Source organism: Heptranchias perlo, chromosome 11, assembly GCF_035084215.1.
Source record: "Heptranchias perlo isolate sHepPer1 chromosome 11, sHepPer1.hap1, whole genome shotgun sequence".
Lineage (NCBI taxonomy): Eukaryota > Metazoa > Chordata > Chondrichthyes > Hexanchiformes > Hexanchidae > Heptranchias > Heptranchias perlo.
The window spans coordinates 66,893,528-66,909,771 of NC_090335.1; the positions used below are offsets into that span (position 1 = coordinate 66,893,528).

Genomic DNA, 16,244 nt, shown 5'->3' on the forward strand with positions numbered 1-16,244 from the left:
CCGCCTTTAATAATTGAAAAGCAAATTCTTTCCCTCACTATCTGCTTCGAACTGTTGTGTGTAAGCTTGTTTGTGTCTCGCTGCATTCTGCCTCTTTCTAGCGCCTTTGCATTGGATCATGAAAATCAGTTGGTTTCTTCCCCCTCCCCCCCCTTCCTCGCTGCTTGCCCATTCTCTTCTCTGCCCTTACCCCAGAAATTAGGAGAAAGAAATACTTGCATTTATATAGCATCTTATCGTGTTGTTGAAACATCCCAAAGTGTTTCACTAAATTGGTTATTTTTGGAGTGCAATTAAATTCATTACTTTTGGAGTGCAGTGACTGGTGGTCAAACACGGGAGTCATTTTACACCAAGGTCCCACAAGCAGCAATGAGATGAATGATGAATTAATTGTTCTTTGGTGGTGTTGGCCTGCTCCCTGCCCTCCAAATAGCATTGTGGGAATTTAACATCTACCAATAGGCAGCCGGGACCTTGCTTAAACATCTCATCTATCCAAAGACCAGCTCCTCTGACAATGCAGCACTCCCTCAGTATTGCACTGGTGTATTAGCGAAGGTTACAAGCTCAAGCTTGGGGATGGGGCATGAACTTGCAACCTTCTGCCCCAAAGGTAAGTGTGGCCCACTCAATAAAAACATCCAGCTTGTAGGTGGCACCTTTATACCATCTTTACCCACTGTATGTTTAGGCAACACAAGGCTTATACCAGTGTAGCTTGTTCAGAATGACCCAAGACTACCAACAGTAATCTCATTGACCCACGCAAAAAAAGTTTCTCAGGCAACCTGCTGTTTCTCTCTCCTAGTGGAGTGAACAGGAAAAATGTCAAGAAATAAATATAAGGACCAGTTATAAGGGAAAGCAGTAGAAGTTACACAAGTTTTATTGTAATAACAACTGCCAAGATCCCATACATTCTTGCATCATTTTAATTATACCCAAAAAGGGAGGTGAATTGGTACATCAGATTTTAAAGAATTTAGGTGATTCCTAAATTGTAGATGCTGTGGATGTTGGTGTTTTAAAGTTTATTCAGGTTGTAGTATTTATTGTGTTTGTATCAGCTGACACTATCTAAGTAATGCAGCTACACTGTTGGTTTTATTTTAACAAACTGTTTCAAAGAGCATTGTTGTTCAATATAAGCATTAATTTTTTTCAATTCTGGCCTTCATCACACTCTTGCTTTGGAATGAGATATTGGGCTGGAATTTGTTGGAGTGGGGCATCTCACGGCGTGCCCGGTTAGTTAGACTTTTTTTGCACCCTTCAGCTCAGAAGTTTTTTTGGAAGTGCGAGCTGATAACGTCCCGGCGAAGGCAACGGGACATCTGGGACCTTGGTGAACAACGGCACCAACAGTCCATCTCCTTAATCAATGAGATTTAAGGATTGAGAAGTAAATAGGAAGGGGTGAGAAGGAGGATGAATTAGAGTGGGTGAATTCAGTGTCCAATCAGGTACAGAAAGAGAAATAGAGAGGGAAAGAAAGACTGGATTGAGAGAGAGAAGAAAGAGATGAAAAGTAAGAAAAAAAATTTTAAAATTTGACATTTTTAAATCTCCAACAACAATTTACTACCTGCAGGAGTGAGACTCCGCACTTTTAATTGTTAACTTTCTGAGCCAGAGGTTGATTGGCAATCATTAACAATTATCATGTTGTTAAAAGGGTACTTATGCTATTAATTACCAGACTTGACTTTTTGTGGTGAGTTTAATGGGCAGTTAATCTGCAAATGCAGCAGCTTCGTGAAACTCCCGGGAAGGTTAAGTGTGAGATGCTGTTTTCGTGAAGCCAACAGCAGGGCACGCAAATCGTTCAGCAACTTGTGGAGATTCACAATTCATGGAGTATCTCTTCCTCGCCACAAGTTGCTGGCCGCACATGCCGTTATTTTTTCTGTAAATTCCGAACCATTGGTTTTGATGCAAGTACTTTAAAGTAATAACTCGATCAATCCTTTCAAAGCTGTGATACTTGATAGTGATTGACCATGTGATGAGGTACGTTTACCCGATTAGTCGTTTTGCTGTATTTGTCTGATCTGATAGTTCACATTGCCCTCAAATGCAGCCTGCATAATTGCAATGAGGATTGATTGGATTGTTGTGAGCAGTTAGTTGCCTTTTCTGTAGGGCAACATCCAGTTTAACTTTATATTTAAAAAAAACACTTGCATGTTGCTACTTCTGTGCTTTTGAGGAAATGTATTGATTTGCTAAGTCTTGATCCTGAACCATCAGCACCAAAACAGGCATTGAGGATCATGAATGTCACTGATTGTTGAGCTCAATGACTGCCATCTGGAGGTGAGCCTCTTGACTAAGTCGTCCAAGTGGTTTGTTTCTGGCTCGATAATCCAAAATTGTAAGTCGCTTCTAGCGATGAGACCTGTGCTGCAGATATTTGGTCCCTGGTAACCGATACTGATTTGGTTTTGTTCTGTGATTAGTGCCAGCTGTGGCAAACATCCGCAACTTTTCAACAGTCTATGGCTGCACAGTCTTGGGGTGCCATTGGCGACCAGTCTGTAAACTTGCAGTCCTGGAATGCCGCTTGTCCTAGCTTGTGGGTCTAGGCCTTTTTTTTTCTTTGAGATTTCTCTGTGCCTAGAGGTGTGATTGATTATTGTGCCTCTTTCAGTACACACTCCGTTGTGACATGCGCCGACCATTGCTTGCCAAAGACTTGACCAAGAGCTGCGAGTTCATTGTGCATTCACTGGTAAGTGCAGACCAGCTTTATGAAGGAAGACGATTTTATGAGGAGAAATGAGTGTTTATGTCTGTTGGTTTTGATGTCCTTTAATTTGCCTTCTGAAAACTCACTGGAGGCAGTCACTGTCTTGTCTGCGAAGCCAGGACTTGAGGAACAAAGATGGTGTATGCAAAGAGAAGGGAGAAAGCTGTGAAAGGAACTTGTACGAATGAGAAATCAATGCTCAAAAGTGAAAGGAAGGCCTTCGCAGGCAGAGAAAAGCAGCAAGAAAGGAGAAAAGACTAAAAATGGGCAAAGAGGTTCAAAATAAGGGAAAGAGGTTGAAGTGAATGAATTGTAGTGAACTTGGTCATACAGGTTCTTGTTGAGAATGGTGTGTGGAATTTTATTAAGGGGGACACAGTTGTGGAAGAGCAATATTGCCTGTGCCTAATGGAAGTATCTTCTACGTTACAGGGCCGATTTTCTGAATGCGTGCTCCTGGTATGGAGCCTCACCTGCCGGGAGAGCACATGGAGAAATAAATGGACAGAAAATTGAGGGGGACGTGACCTAGACTACCCAACTTGCGCTCCCAGCAGATGATGCTCCGTGTGGCTGCACGTGTTTGGGAGCTCAACCCTAGCGTCTTCCTAGTATCTGCGTAAAATGTCATCCTTTTCCAAGTTGTGAAATGAGTGCGTTGCAATTATTTTTCTTCATTTTAAAGTTAATTCTCTTCTCTTAAAGCCTCAGAAGGGGAGGCTGACTGCCAGCCCTGTGGATTTCAGCATCACCCCCGAATCACTGCAGAATGTCAGAGAGGTGAGCAGCACTGCTGGTAAGAGTCAGGACTCTGATGGGTCACAGCCTTGTCAGGAAACAGTTTTGCAAGGAAATTGGGGTAAGGGCAAGTGGATTTAAAAAAAAAACAGCCCACCTGGTGCATCAATCAATTGCTGGTGAGAGCACTGAGGTTGGCTCTGAAACATTTCCAGACCGTAGTACACAGCAAGCATGTGTGGTCGGAGAACAGGATGGTGGCCCAATAAGTCAACAAACAGGAAGGCTCATTTCTGCTCCTTGTTGAGATATGGTTCTGACTAATTGCTCTGGAGAGAGTGCAGAGAAAATTTACAAGAATGTTGCCAGGGCTTGAAAATTGTAGCTACGAGGAGAGATTGGATAGGCTGGGGTTGTTTGCCTTGGAGCAGAGGAGGCTGAGGGGAGACTTGATTGAGGTGTACAAAATTATGAGGGGCTCAGATAGAGTAGACAGGGAGTACCTGTTTCCCCTAGCGGAGAGTTCAAGAACTGGAGGACATAGATTTAAGCTGATTGGCAGAAGGATTAGAGGGGACATGAGGAAAAACCTTTTTACCCAGAGGGTGGTGGGTCTATGGAATTCGCTGCCCGAATTGGTGGTAGAGGCAGGGACCCTCAACTCTTTTAAAAAGTACCTGGACTTGCACCTAAAGTGCTGCAAGCTGCAGGGCTATGGACCGGGTGCTGGAAGGTGGGATTAGAATGGGCACCCGGTTGTTCTTCAAGCCGGCACGGACATGGTGGGCCGAATGGCCCCCTTCTGTGCTGTATCTTTTCGATGGTTCTATGGTATACTCGTGTCTGGGTCATGAGGTTGTTCTCTCGATTCAGTAGTTCACCGTCATAGACAGTGTAGTTGGGGGATGGTCTCTGTTGTCTCGTTCACCCTCGCAACTAGAAGATCCATCTGAAGGTAGTTTGACATTTTTCAGAACTGGGAGATATCCAAAGATAAATCTGTTTACCCCTCTGGACAGTCGGCAGTTCTTGTGTTTCAGCTCGAGGACAAAGGGCCGTGTCTTGCGTTTTTTTATTGTGACATGTAGCTTACTGAATGTATTTGCTTTCATTTCCCTGATGGCTCAGAATGAAAGTTATAGAATATTCCCTTATTGGCCCCACAAACTGTTGTTCTGTGGTAGTATAGCACTGAGCAGCGGCAGGATGCCAATGTCTCTCAGAAGGAATTTCCTTGCCGTTAGATGGTCAAATATTGCGCCCAAACCTGGAGATAGTCCAGCTGGTGTCTGCGTTTTTGAGTGGCAATAACCTTTAGGTCAGGGTCTTGCACTCATGGTGGTAAATAACTTGATTAGTTCCTGCAGGGCTTGTCTCAGTGGAGCTTGTAGCACAAAATGGAACCAAATTTGTTCAGTGGTGCTCAATTAGTTGCATCTCCTGTCGCCCATTATATTCCATAGTATTCCCAGCATTCATTTGACATTGTAAATAGAGCTAGGTCTTATAACAATCATATTGTGGTTCAGGTTCAAGTGTCAGCTTGACTTAGTTTGTCTCTTGCTTCTGAGTCAGAAGGTCGTGGGTTCAAGCTCCATTCCAGGACCTGAGCACATAATCTAGGCTGACGCTTAATCTAGGCTGACACTTCAGTGCAGTGCGGGGGGGGGGATTTTCTGCAAATTCTTTGGATGTGATGCTTAACTACAATTCCATGTGTGTGTTCCAATGGTTCAGGTGGAAATTAAGGATCCCATGGTAATATTTGAAGAAGAGCAAGGATCTTCCTGGTGTCCTGCCCAACATTCCTCCCTCACCCAACTCCACCCAAAACACAGACTACATGATCGTTTATTGTCGCTCGTGGGTGCAAAATGGCTGCAGCATTTGCGTACATAACTGTCACTGTATTTCAAAGTAATTCATTGTATGTGAAGCACTTTGAGGCATTTCTGACTGATGTGATCAGGTGGTATATAAATGTATATCTTTTGTCCTTCATGACCAATTTAGATTATTAGGGAATCACTTAGTGTCCTGTACTATCCAAGCAGTTAGTTAGGCCCTCATTGGTTCCCAACTGCGACCTTAATTTAGGTCACAGGTTAATGTTCAAACCTCTTTGAACATGTCAGTTTAAATTTCTTTCATGTAAAACAGCAGTGCTAGCCTGCAGGGTAGTGAACTGTGAGCCCCTGTCGTAGATCTGTTGTATTTGATTTGACATTCTGACAGCAGTCCTTTGGACTCATCCTAAGGTCACTCCCCAGGTTCCATTGGGTTCAAGAAATTGTTGTCCATTTTACCCACTGCTATATAAGTCATATGTGAATCATCGTTTCCACTATGTAAATGCCCATAGAACCCCAAGTTTTTACGCCTCTTCCATAAGCAATTCAGGCAGTCTAAACAGTCATTCTCGCGTTGCAAAGACCTAAGATAAACGAGTGACTAAGCAACGGATTGCCAAATGGATGTTTGAATGTATCCCACACTTCATCGTCTTGCGGGGAAAACCCCAAGGGGTCGGTCATTTCACCCATTCTTTTACTTGTTCTTGGACGTCTCTCAATCAGGGTCCAATTGATAGCATGTGCAAGGCTATTGGAGCAATACGGACACATTTACTAACATTGCTGTCTCGATTAACTGCAGTACACTACAATACCTTTGGCATATCGATTTTGACAGATGATGTTATGGCTCCTACACAAGGGCATTCTCAGCAAAGTTGCCCCCCGCTGAGTTTGTACCACTTTGATATGTTCTTACGCTATGTGGAGGATGCAGAAAGAAGTGGGAAAACGTGACTAATTACTGCAGAGGATCTTCATTTTTGATGTGCATCATCCATATACCCACAATTCCCGCTTGGGTGGGAATGATTTTTAAGTAGTTAGCTTCAGTTTAGCTTCAAGTCAAAATGAGCTGCAGTGGTGCAGGTTCTCGCGCTTCATCGGTGTGGGAGTAAGACTGCTACTGTAGGGGCACTGCCTATCTGCACTATCGAGATGATGTTTTTGTGTACGTGTTCAGCACTTGGTTTCCCCAGCCTCCATAGAGCTGGGCTCCACTACAGTGTGTAGAACATGTGCTGTTCTGCTATGCAAGTAACCTAACTTCCATTAAGTAACTTTTTTGCCCAATTTATTACATGTTGTCCACAGCCCTAATTGTGCACACTTACTGTCTGTGCTATACATTCCTTGTTGACCAAGCTACAGAAAGCTAATTGTAATAATCATTGGAAACCACTTGTATTTCAGAAAGGCTTCCATCACATATAATTTGTATTTCAGAAAGGCTTCCATCACATATAATTTCCACATCGTTCACCTGAGGAAGGAGGTAGCCTCCGAAAGCTTGTGAATTTAAAATAAAATTGCTGGACTATAACTTGGTGTTGTAAAATTGTTTACAATCACATATAAGAATATGAAAGCCTCTTTGTGCAATGGGAACTTCCTTACTTGTGTTTTGCTGTGAGTTCTCACCTCATTCCAGTTAGTTGCCAGTAATTCCAGCTTCTCCTAACGGGACTATGTAATCTGAAGCGCAGTGGCAGTCAGTAGCCTTGATCTGATTGTACAGTTATTCCGATCTGCATGTTTGTGTGGTGTCGCCTCAAACAGGAGTGAAACCCCATTATCATTTCTTTGTCCTGGATTTTTACCCCACAAACAAAGTGATGATACAAACACAAACACAGTAAAAGAGGAGATAATTGAGATACTGGATGGGCTAAAAATTGATAGAGGTGGTACTGAGAATTGCAAATGTTTCATCCTTGTTCAAAAAAGGTATAAGGACAAACCCAGAAACTACAGGCAAGTCAGTTTAACCTCAGTGGTGAGGAAACTTTTAGAAATGATAATCCGGGACAAAATTAATAGTCACTTGGACAATTATGGATTAATTAAGGAAAGCCAGCATGGATTTGTTAAAGGCAAATCGTATTTAACTAACTTGATTGAGTTTTTTGATGAGGTAACAGAGAGGGCTGGTGAGGGCAATGTGGTTGATGTGGTGTATATGGACTTTCAAAAGGTGTTTGATCAAGTGCCACATAATAGGCTTGTCAGCAGAGTTGAAGCCCATGGAATAAAAGGGGCAGTGGCAGTATGGATACGAAATTGGCTAAGTGACAGAAAACAGAGAGTAGTGGTGAATGGTTATTTTTCGGACTGGAGGAAGGTGTACAGTGGTCGGTGCGGGGACCACTGCTTTTCTTGATATATATTAATGACTTGGACTTGGGTGTACAGGGCACAATTTCAAAATGTGCTGTGACAGCAAACTTGGAAGTGTAGTGAACAGTGAGGAGGATAGTGATAGACTTCAAGAGGACATGCAGGCTGGTGGAATGGGCGGACACATGGCAGATGAAATTTAATGCAGAGAAGTGCAAAGTGATATATTTTTGTAGGAAGAACGAGGAGAGGCAATATAAACTAAAGGGTACAATTCTAAAAGGGGTACAGGAACAGAGTGATCTGCGGGTATATGTGCACAAATCGTTGAAGGTGGCAGGCAGGTTGAGAAAGCGGTTAAGAAACCATACGGGATCCTGGGCTTTATAAATAGATGTGGAGATGCCGGTGATGGACTGGGGTTGACAATTGTAAACAATTTTACAATACCAAGTTATAGTCCAACAAAGTTACGTGGATAGACTGGAGCAGCTGGGGTTGTTCTCCTTAGCGCAGAGAAGGTTGAGAGGAGATTTGATAGAGGTGTTCAAAATCATGAGTGGTCTAGACAGAGTAGATAGAGAGAAACTGTTCCCATTGGTGGAAGAGTTGAGAACCAGAGGACACAGATTTAAGGTGATTGGCAAAAGAACCAAAGGCGACAGGAGGGATAACTTTTTTACGCAGTGTGTGGTTATGATCTGGAATGCACTGCTTGAAAGGGTGGTGGAGACAGATTCAATCGTGGCTTTCAAAAGGGAATTGGATAAGCACTTGAAGGGAAGAAATGTGCAGGGCTATGGAGAAAGGGCAGGGAATGGGACTAACTGGATTGCTCTTGCAGAGAGCCAGCACGGGCTCGACGAGCCGAATGGCCGCCTCCTGTGCTGAAACGATTCTATGATAAGATCAGGAAGGCTTTGTGTACAAATGCTTTAACTTTCCCCAAAACATCTGGCGACCTTTATCTCTGATTTGCATCGGCATTTTAAAAAGTTTTGTTTTCTGTTAAAACCAACTTTTGCAGTCTGTGACTTTTTATGTAATGCAGTTTTATCACCAGCTGTCAGTACCTCTTTTGGCCTGTTAATCAGATTAGACTTGATTTTTTTTCTCTGCAGACTGCCAGCGTGTGTCTGGCTCCCCATGATAGGTAGCACCCTGGTTTATCAGGGTTTTGGTGGTTCTCATTGAGGCTGGTGTCAGATTGCAATGGCAACTGTAAATTTTGCTCTCTTTATCTCCCAGTTTCATATCTGATTAGCATGGAATTGTCACTCCATTAGATGATGCAGAAGGTTCTGGTGTGATTGGTGGCTGGGCATTTTCTAGTGTTATTGGTTGGGGGAAGCAATGTTGGCCAGGACACCAAGAGAATTCCCTGCTCCTCTTCAAAAAAGAGGTAGATGGGACCTCAGTTTAACATCTCATCCAAATAATGACACCTGGCAATTCAGCACTCCCTCAGTATTGCAGTGGAGTGTCAGCCGAGATTGCGCTTAGAGTTTGAACCAGTAACCTTCCGATCCAGAGGAGAGAATGCTACCAACAGCCAAGTTGGCACATGGCTCCTAGGTTAAAGACTGTTTTAAGATCTTGACTCTGTTCGTGGCCCAAGCTGGTTCTATTGATATCGCCTCACTCCAAGATTCTGCTTAAAAACTAGGAGGCAATAGAAAGCACTTGTCAATCAGCAGCTTAGATTTTTACTCTAAATATGGATCTTGGGGACAAAGTGAGAGTCTGGGGTTAAAAAAATATTTGTAAAGAACCAATGTTTCTTAGTGAACTTTTCCTTGAGTAAATTGGAGTTGATTCTATTGGGAGGAACCCGGTGGGAAAGCACATTGCTGTGGGTAGAAAGTGGCACTTGTGATTTTCTTTTTTCCATTCTACATGATGAACTACTATCTCTGCTAGCCTGGGGTGGAGGGCGAGACACCCCAGGTTACTTGAGGTGTCTACCTCCTAGTGGGCAGGGGCTGGGAAGGACCCATTGAGTGAATTTTTTAAAAGCATTATTACGAAAAGGAACAGCAGTCAACAGTGATCTGAGCAAAGTAATGGATGAGAATGGAAGAAAGACAAGGGATTGCATTGTCAAAGTTGGGCAAGTGATGGCTTGCAAAGTTAAACAAGTCTGAATCCATTTCTTCACACGTGCGCTCATGTTATTAAATGAACATTTATACAGAGTAGCTGGAAATGCCCAGGAGACTCTTGCGGCTGGGCTTATTACCTGGTGCTAAATGGGTTGTGTCGAGAGATTCTGGTAATTTCCTGAATGTTAATTGCCAAGGACAGTGACTCAGCTGATGGCCTGAAGTGCAGCCTGTTTTTTATGCTGTGACTACCACAGATGCTAATCCCGGTGAAGAAAAGGGAGAGGTTAAACAAAAATCAGCAACCCAAAGGCTAGTCAGTGGTTCTCAAACAGTATTCAACTCGCAAGGAAAATCTTTAGTGGAAGGAGAAACAAATTCCAAGCTGGATCTGTCAAAAGTCCTATACATTGGAAAATGTGAATGCTGTCCTAAAAAGAATTGCAGAGCAACATTTGATATTGTAAATCTATGTAATATGGCATGCATCTAGTATATGTATGAGATTGCTTAAAAGTGTTGGGCTGTCACACATGCAAAGTTACCCCTTCCCCTAGATGGAGTTAGATAGGCAGTTTATGCTATGTCTTAAGCCCATTATTGACGTAGCTGAGTAAAGGCTATGGATCTCTCTCCCACTGGTACCGTAGAGACAGGAAGCTTCTAGAATGCTGAGCCAATAGAAGTTAATGTAAACTAAGGGTGAAGGTCATGGAAGGTGTATGATGTAATGGCCAATAGCTAAGGGTATAATAACTAGACCATTGTAACGGGAATATAGTGAAATCGAGGGTTGGCCACCCTGCTATTGAGCTCAGCAACTGTAACGTGATGTCTCCCGCAGCCTTCTCATCGCCATGTGTGTTGTCTGTGCATTTCATTTCCTCTAATAAATCTACAAGCGAAATTCCTGGCACAGAGTCAATGACTCCAAGCTTGATTATTACCAACCCTTTGAACATAGTTATTTACTTTGTTTTGTCTTCTCAAAGTTATCTCCGATAAAGTTCATCTTTTACCTAATAGCTTCTTGCCTTTAGTGCTATCAGGCCTATTCTGTCGCAGAAGAAGGAAGTTCTGGTATATTCTGTGAAATACTAGTCTTGCTGTGCATCATAAAAAAAAAAAATCAGCGTCTGTTGTGTGACCCCAGCCCCAGAATGTTGTATTGCTCATTAGTTTCAAAATAAGCAACCTTAAACAGCACTCTGGCGGGGGGGGGGGGAGATACATCCGATCAGAATCGTGTACGTGCGCATAACATCGGAGTAGAGAATCCTGCCAACTTACACTGGTTTTACACATGAAGGATAACTACGTGGGCAAATACTGGCGGGCTGCTAGCACCAGTGGACTTGTACCCCGATGGGAATAGGGGGGAATTAGCAACAAGGCACGGATTAAAGAAAAATCATTAATAACAGGAAGTAGCCAAGAGAGCACAGCTTCAGCTGAAATTGTATTTCTCAGAGAATAGTGTTGTTTTAGCCCTAGTTGAGATGCGGAGGTTATTGTGTGGGGATTGTGATTGTATTGTGTGCTGCATTGCAACTATCTCTTAGCATCGGCAACAAAGGCTGCATTGTAATGATACATAATTTATTTTTTAAATGGGCACAGTGTACAGCTGCAGGCACTTGTCTGTACAATACAGTCCAAGGTTCGTTCTGTGGCTTGTGTGAGAGCAAGCGATATCACGATCTGCAGAAACAATGGATCTTCTGCCCTTCTCTTCTCCCTCACCACTAGCTTTCCTAGTTTGAGTTGCCAATGCAGAGTCAAGCCAACTCGAGTTTTACCTTTTCTTTTATGCTTTTCTTTTGGAACCAATGTTTTATTTCCCCCCCCCCCCCACCCTCCTCAATTTTTCTCCCTCTTCTAACTCTTGGGCAGTATGATTCCACAGGCATTGGCCACTCTGGTACATCACCCAAGTGACCGTTCTTCATTTGTGAATCAAGGTAGCGAGTGTCGATGTGCTATTCAAATGTGGAGGGCATCACAGACAAGACCAATCCTGTCCCCACACAATGCAGGTTTCTGGAAAGGCAATTACCAATTGAGCCATTAGGGCAGCTGTTTTCTTTTTCATTTCTGTAGGTGTTCATTCAGCAATGCTGCAATATATGAAACACAAGATAGATTTTAAAAAAATTCTCACCACAGCTATCTTCTGTCAGCTCCAATCACTTTGAGTCTTTCGCCAGAACTGGCATGTGGTACTGACTGTTCAAAATTGTCTAACAGCCCAGTTAAGAGTGGACCAAATAAATTAGGGAAAATTTGCTGGCTCCTCAAACAGGCTGTTTGCTAAATATCACTAACCTTTATTACAGGCCTATTTAGGGAATCATATATTTCTGGATTATCTGTCTTTTATGTACAAACAGTTGTTTACTTATTAAAATCAAACCAGGGAGAACTTTAAAAAAAAAATCTCTTTCACTCTCTCACACACACACACACACACACACACACACACACACACACACACTCTCTCTCTCGTTTCCCAGATTAGCGTATCCCATAGACCGGTGTTGGGACCTCTTGCTATCCATGTACACGGGCAACTGCAGGAGGATATAGGTTAGGGTAATTGGCAAATGCAAAATATGATGGCGCATTTTGGGAGTGGGGGAGGGAAAAATTGGAAATGTAACCTAAATGATAGAAAGCTCAATGGTGGAAGAACCTAGGGATGCACAGATCTTTAAAAGCAGAATTGCAGGTGCAAAATGTCATTAAAAAGGGCAAATGGGTTTGAGTTTTATATACAGGGGCTTTGAATGCAAAGAAGAGAAAGGTTGTTAAATCTGCAGTAGATTGGGTTCGGCCATAGTGAGATTCCATTATAGAAGTGATGTTGGGGCCATGCAAAATCGCAATGCTGATTCATAGGATAAAACAATATAGTTATGATGAGAAACATGAAAGGTTATGGCTGTATTTTCTGGCTCAGAAAAGGTTCAAAATTACGAAAGGATTTGACGGGTTAAATAATAAATTATTTCTACTGGTCGGTGAGTCAGTTGCATGGGGGCACAAATTGGGTCGGTAGTAAAAGTATAAAAGGAGGGTTAGAGACGACATTTTCACAAACACGTCATACAACATGGATTGCATCACTGCAAATGGCAATTGAAGTCAATCACATCATTGAAGAGATAAAACCATCAAGAAAAATGTTAGAACGTGGGGAAAGAGCAGGGAAACAGTATAAGAGTAGATAGCTCCAGTGTGGAGCTATCGGTGGCACTGACTGATAGCGGCTGAGCACCGACTAGGAATTGAACCTTCAGAATTTTGCTGGGTGTGTGGCTGTTCTGTTTTGTCTGCTTTATTTTTTTTGCCCTCTTGTCAGACTTTTTCAACCTTCCTTCCAGAGGACATCGCTGCCCCGATTCACAATCCGTGGCCGCCTTGACTCTACGAACTGTGTCCTCACCCAGCCGCTGACTGGAGAGCTAGTGGTGGAGAATTCGGATATGCCCATCAAAAGCATCGAACTTCAGCTGGTGCGCGTGGAAACCTGTGGTAAGTGCTGCATTCCAGGAATAACTGAAGGGGAGTGGGCATTGGGTTCGGACCATGACACAGTGCAGTAGATACTCTGTTTGGGGACACTACTTTTGAGGAACAGAATGCTGTGCCCCAGCTAGTTTTATTGCACTTCCTTTGTAAAACACGTTTCACCCTTCAGTACCTTTTCAACATTTGATTTATTGCATCGTTTTATGATTAAGGGGAATAAATATAATCGCCTATAATGCAATGGGATACTTTTTTTTTCTTAACCAGCTGTGTCTCAGTGGTAGCACTCTCACCTCTGAGTCAGAAGGTTGTGGGTTCAAGTCCCACTCCAGAGACTTGAGTACAAAATCCACGCTGATGTTCCAGTGCAGTACTGAGGGAGTGCTGCGCTGTTAGAGGTGCGGTCTTTCCGATGAGATGTTAAGCAGAGGTCCCGTCTGCCCCCTCAGGTGGACATAAAAGAACCCATGGCACTATTCAAAGAAGAGCAAGGGAGTTCTCCCCAGTGCCCTGGCCAATATTTATCCCTCAACCAACGTCACTTTAAAAAAAAAAAGATTATCTGGTCATTATTGCATTGCTGTTTGTGGGAGCTTGCTGTGCACAAATTCGCTGTCGTGTTTCCTACATTACAACAGCGACTGCACTTCAAAAAGTACTTCATTTGCCGTAAAGAGTTTGGTACGTCCTGAAGTCACGAAAAGCGCTACATAAATGCAAGTCTTTCTTTAATTTTTTTAATCACCTTTTACCCCAACCATTTAATTAGGTTGCGCAGAGGGTTATGCAAGAGATGCCACAGAAATTCAGAACATCCAGATAGCTGACGGTAACATCTGTCAGGGCCTGGCTATTCCCATCTACATGGTGTTTCCTCGACTTTTTACCTGCCCCACGCTGGAAACAACCAATTTCAAAGTCGGTAAGTCTGAGTTCCTAGTTTTGTATGTATTTTTTAAAAAAAAACAGTGGCACAATCACATCTGTCTGATGACTACTGGGAGAGAGCTGTGAATTGTGACCCAGCGCATTCACCCAGACACTGAAAATGAAAAGTTAGCTCGTATCTGGCAACATTAAAATTGAGCAATAATGGACGGTGTAGACAATATCTGTCAAGCTAGGTCCTCAGTTACAACTTACTGCACGACTGCTAGTGCTGCATCAGTTCTAGAGAACTTCAAAAGAATGTTTAAAAGGAGGTGCTGTACCACAGAGAAAGGCAGGGGTCAGTTCGCACCCACAATCCCTCTCCCCTCATTGATAAATTCCTAATTTGAGCCGCATTGCTTTGGATGAGACATTTGAGTAGAAGCTAGTATTGTCCCTGGGCCACACTCGAGCAACTTGTTAGAGGTAGGAGCTGGGAGCATATTCTTCATTCTCTGGGCACTCTGAAATACACCACCAGAGCATCTGCTAACGGGCCCCCTATGTAAATGGAAAGTTAGATTGAAAGTTGGAGTGCTGCTGTTTTCAAACTTTATTTTGTTTTATGCTTAATGTTGTGTTTTGGGGGTTCAGCATCAGTGACCACTCCTGTTATCAGACTTTGCAGCCTCTGCAAACCAGAGACTGACTGCCCAATATCTAGGTAAATGCAGCAAGACCCAGAGGAGAACCTTCGCCACACGGACTGCAGCGGTTCAAGAAGGCGGCTCACCACCACCTTCTCAAGGGCAATTCGGGATGGGCAATAAATGCCAGCGACGCCCACATCCCATGAACGAATAAAAAAAAGGTGGTTCAGAGAATTCTTGCTGCTATACTGCAACTCACTGGACTATCTAACATGTCGCCATGTGATCTCATCTTCAGTAAACATACATTCTATCGGTGAACAGTATTCCTTACAAACAGTATATTTAGAGTAATTACTGGCTTTACTATTCTCAAAATGTCAAAACAAAAGACGTTGCTCCTGTGCTAACTCTCAACATAGATTTGAACCTTGAAACACTCACTTCTAATGTGGCGAGATGTTAGCACGCAGTACTGATTTAGTCCAGACTCCGTGCTGGCTTCAGATCAACTGTGGACCGCGTGCAGCTGACTTTAACTATCATTCAATATCCTTGGCAGGGACGTTAAAACTGTATTTCTCTCAACTACTTTTAAATGGACAGGATATTTGAATTGACTAGATTCAACGATCTGTGTCAAACATTTTGACCTGTTAGACAAGTACCCGTCCAAGTACAATGACCGTAATCAAACTATCCACCAAAGACTTCCTGTACTGTGCATGTCTCTGCCTTGCCATTAGGTGGGAATATTGGCCAGGCTATGCTATAAATTCTCTACAGCTTGCGGAATCAGCTAGCAATGACTGACCTTTATCCTGTGTGTGTACTGTGGCCAGCAGTAAAGAATCCAATAAATAATCCATCATGAACAAAAATGCATCCCTTCTCACTTACATTTTAGACAGAATGTATAAATGTGTACGCGTTCCGCCCCGCTGTGGCGCGCTGTGTGTACGCGTTCCGCCCCTCTGTGGCGCGCTGTGTGTACGCGTTCCGCCCCTCTGTGGCGCGCTGTGTGTACGCGTTCCGCCCCGCTGTGGCGCGCTGTGTGTACGCGTTCCGCCCCGCTGTGGCGCGCTGTGTGTACGCGTTCCGCCCCGCTGTGGCGCGCTGTGTGTACGCGTTCCGCCCCGCTGTGTGTACAGGATAGAATGCAGCAAATCATATACACTTCTTCATTCCACATTCTCTACACACTGGAGAAATCTGTCCCTAATCCAGTTGTTCAAGGAATAGACTTCTGCAGTTTATGGAGAATGCTTCCATTTAAAGAATGATGACTATCCCAAGATAGAACATCTATCTTTACAAGAGGCTTGTGGGTGACTAACGGGTAGTGCCAATCTTTGGTTCCCAGAAGATATAATGCCTGCAATAGGGTCTTGCTCGTGTTTCCATGGCTTAT

At 43.3% G+C, this 16,244-nt stretch overlaps 1 protein-coding gene across 1 annotated transcript in view; it reads left to right on the forward strand.

Annotated features, from left to right (window-relative positions):
* vps26c (VPS26 endosomal protein sorting factor C) overlaps nucleotides 1-16,244 on the forward strand; it is a 35,142-nt gene that overhangs the window by 18,198 nt on the left and 700 nt on the right. Inside the window, exons 4-7 of the mRNA XM_067993309.1 lie at nucleotides 2,654-2,734; nucleotides 3,458-3,532; nucleotides 13,166-13,316; nucleotides 14,083-14,235. Coding sequence (XP_067849410.1) covers nucleotides 2,654-2,734; nucleotides 3,458-3,532; nucleotides 13,166-13,316; nucleotides 14,083-14,235 — 460 coding nt within the window. The remainder of the gene's footprint in view (nucleotides 1-2,653; nucleotides 2,735-3,457; nucleotides 3,533-13,165; nucleotides 13,317-14,082; nucleotides 14,236-16,244) is intronic.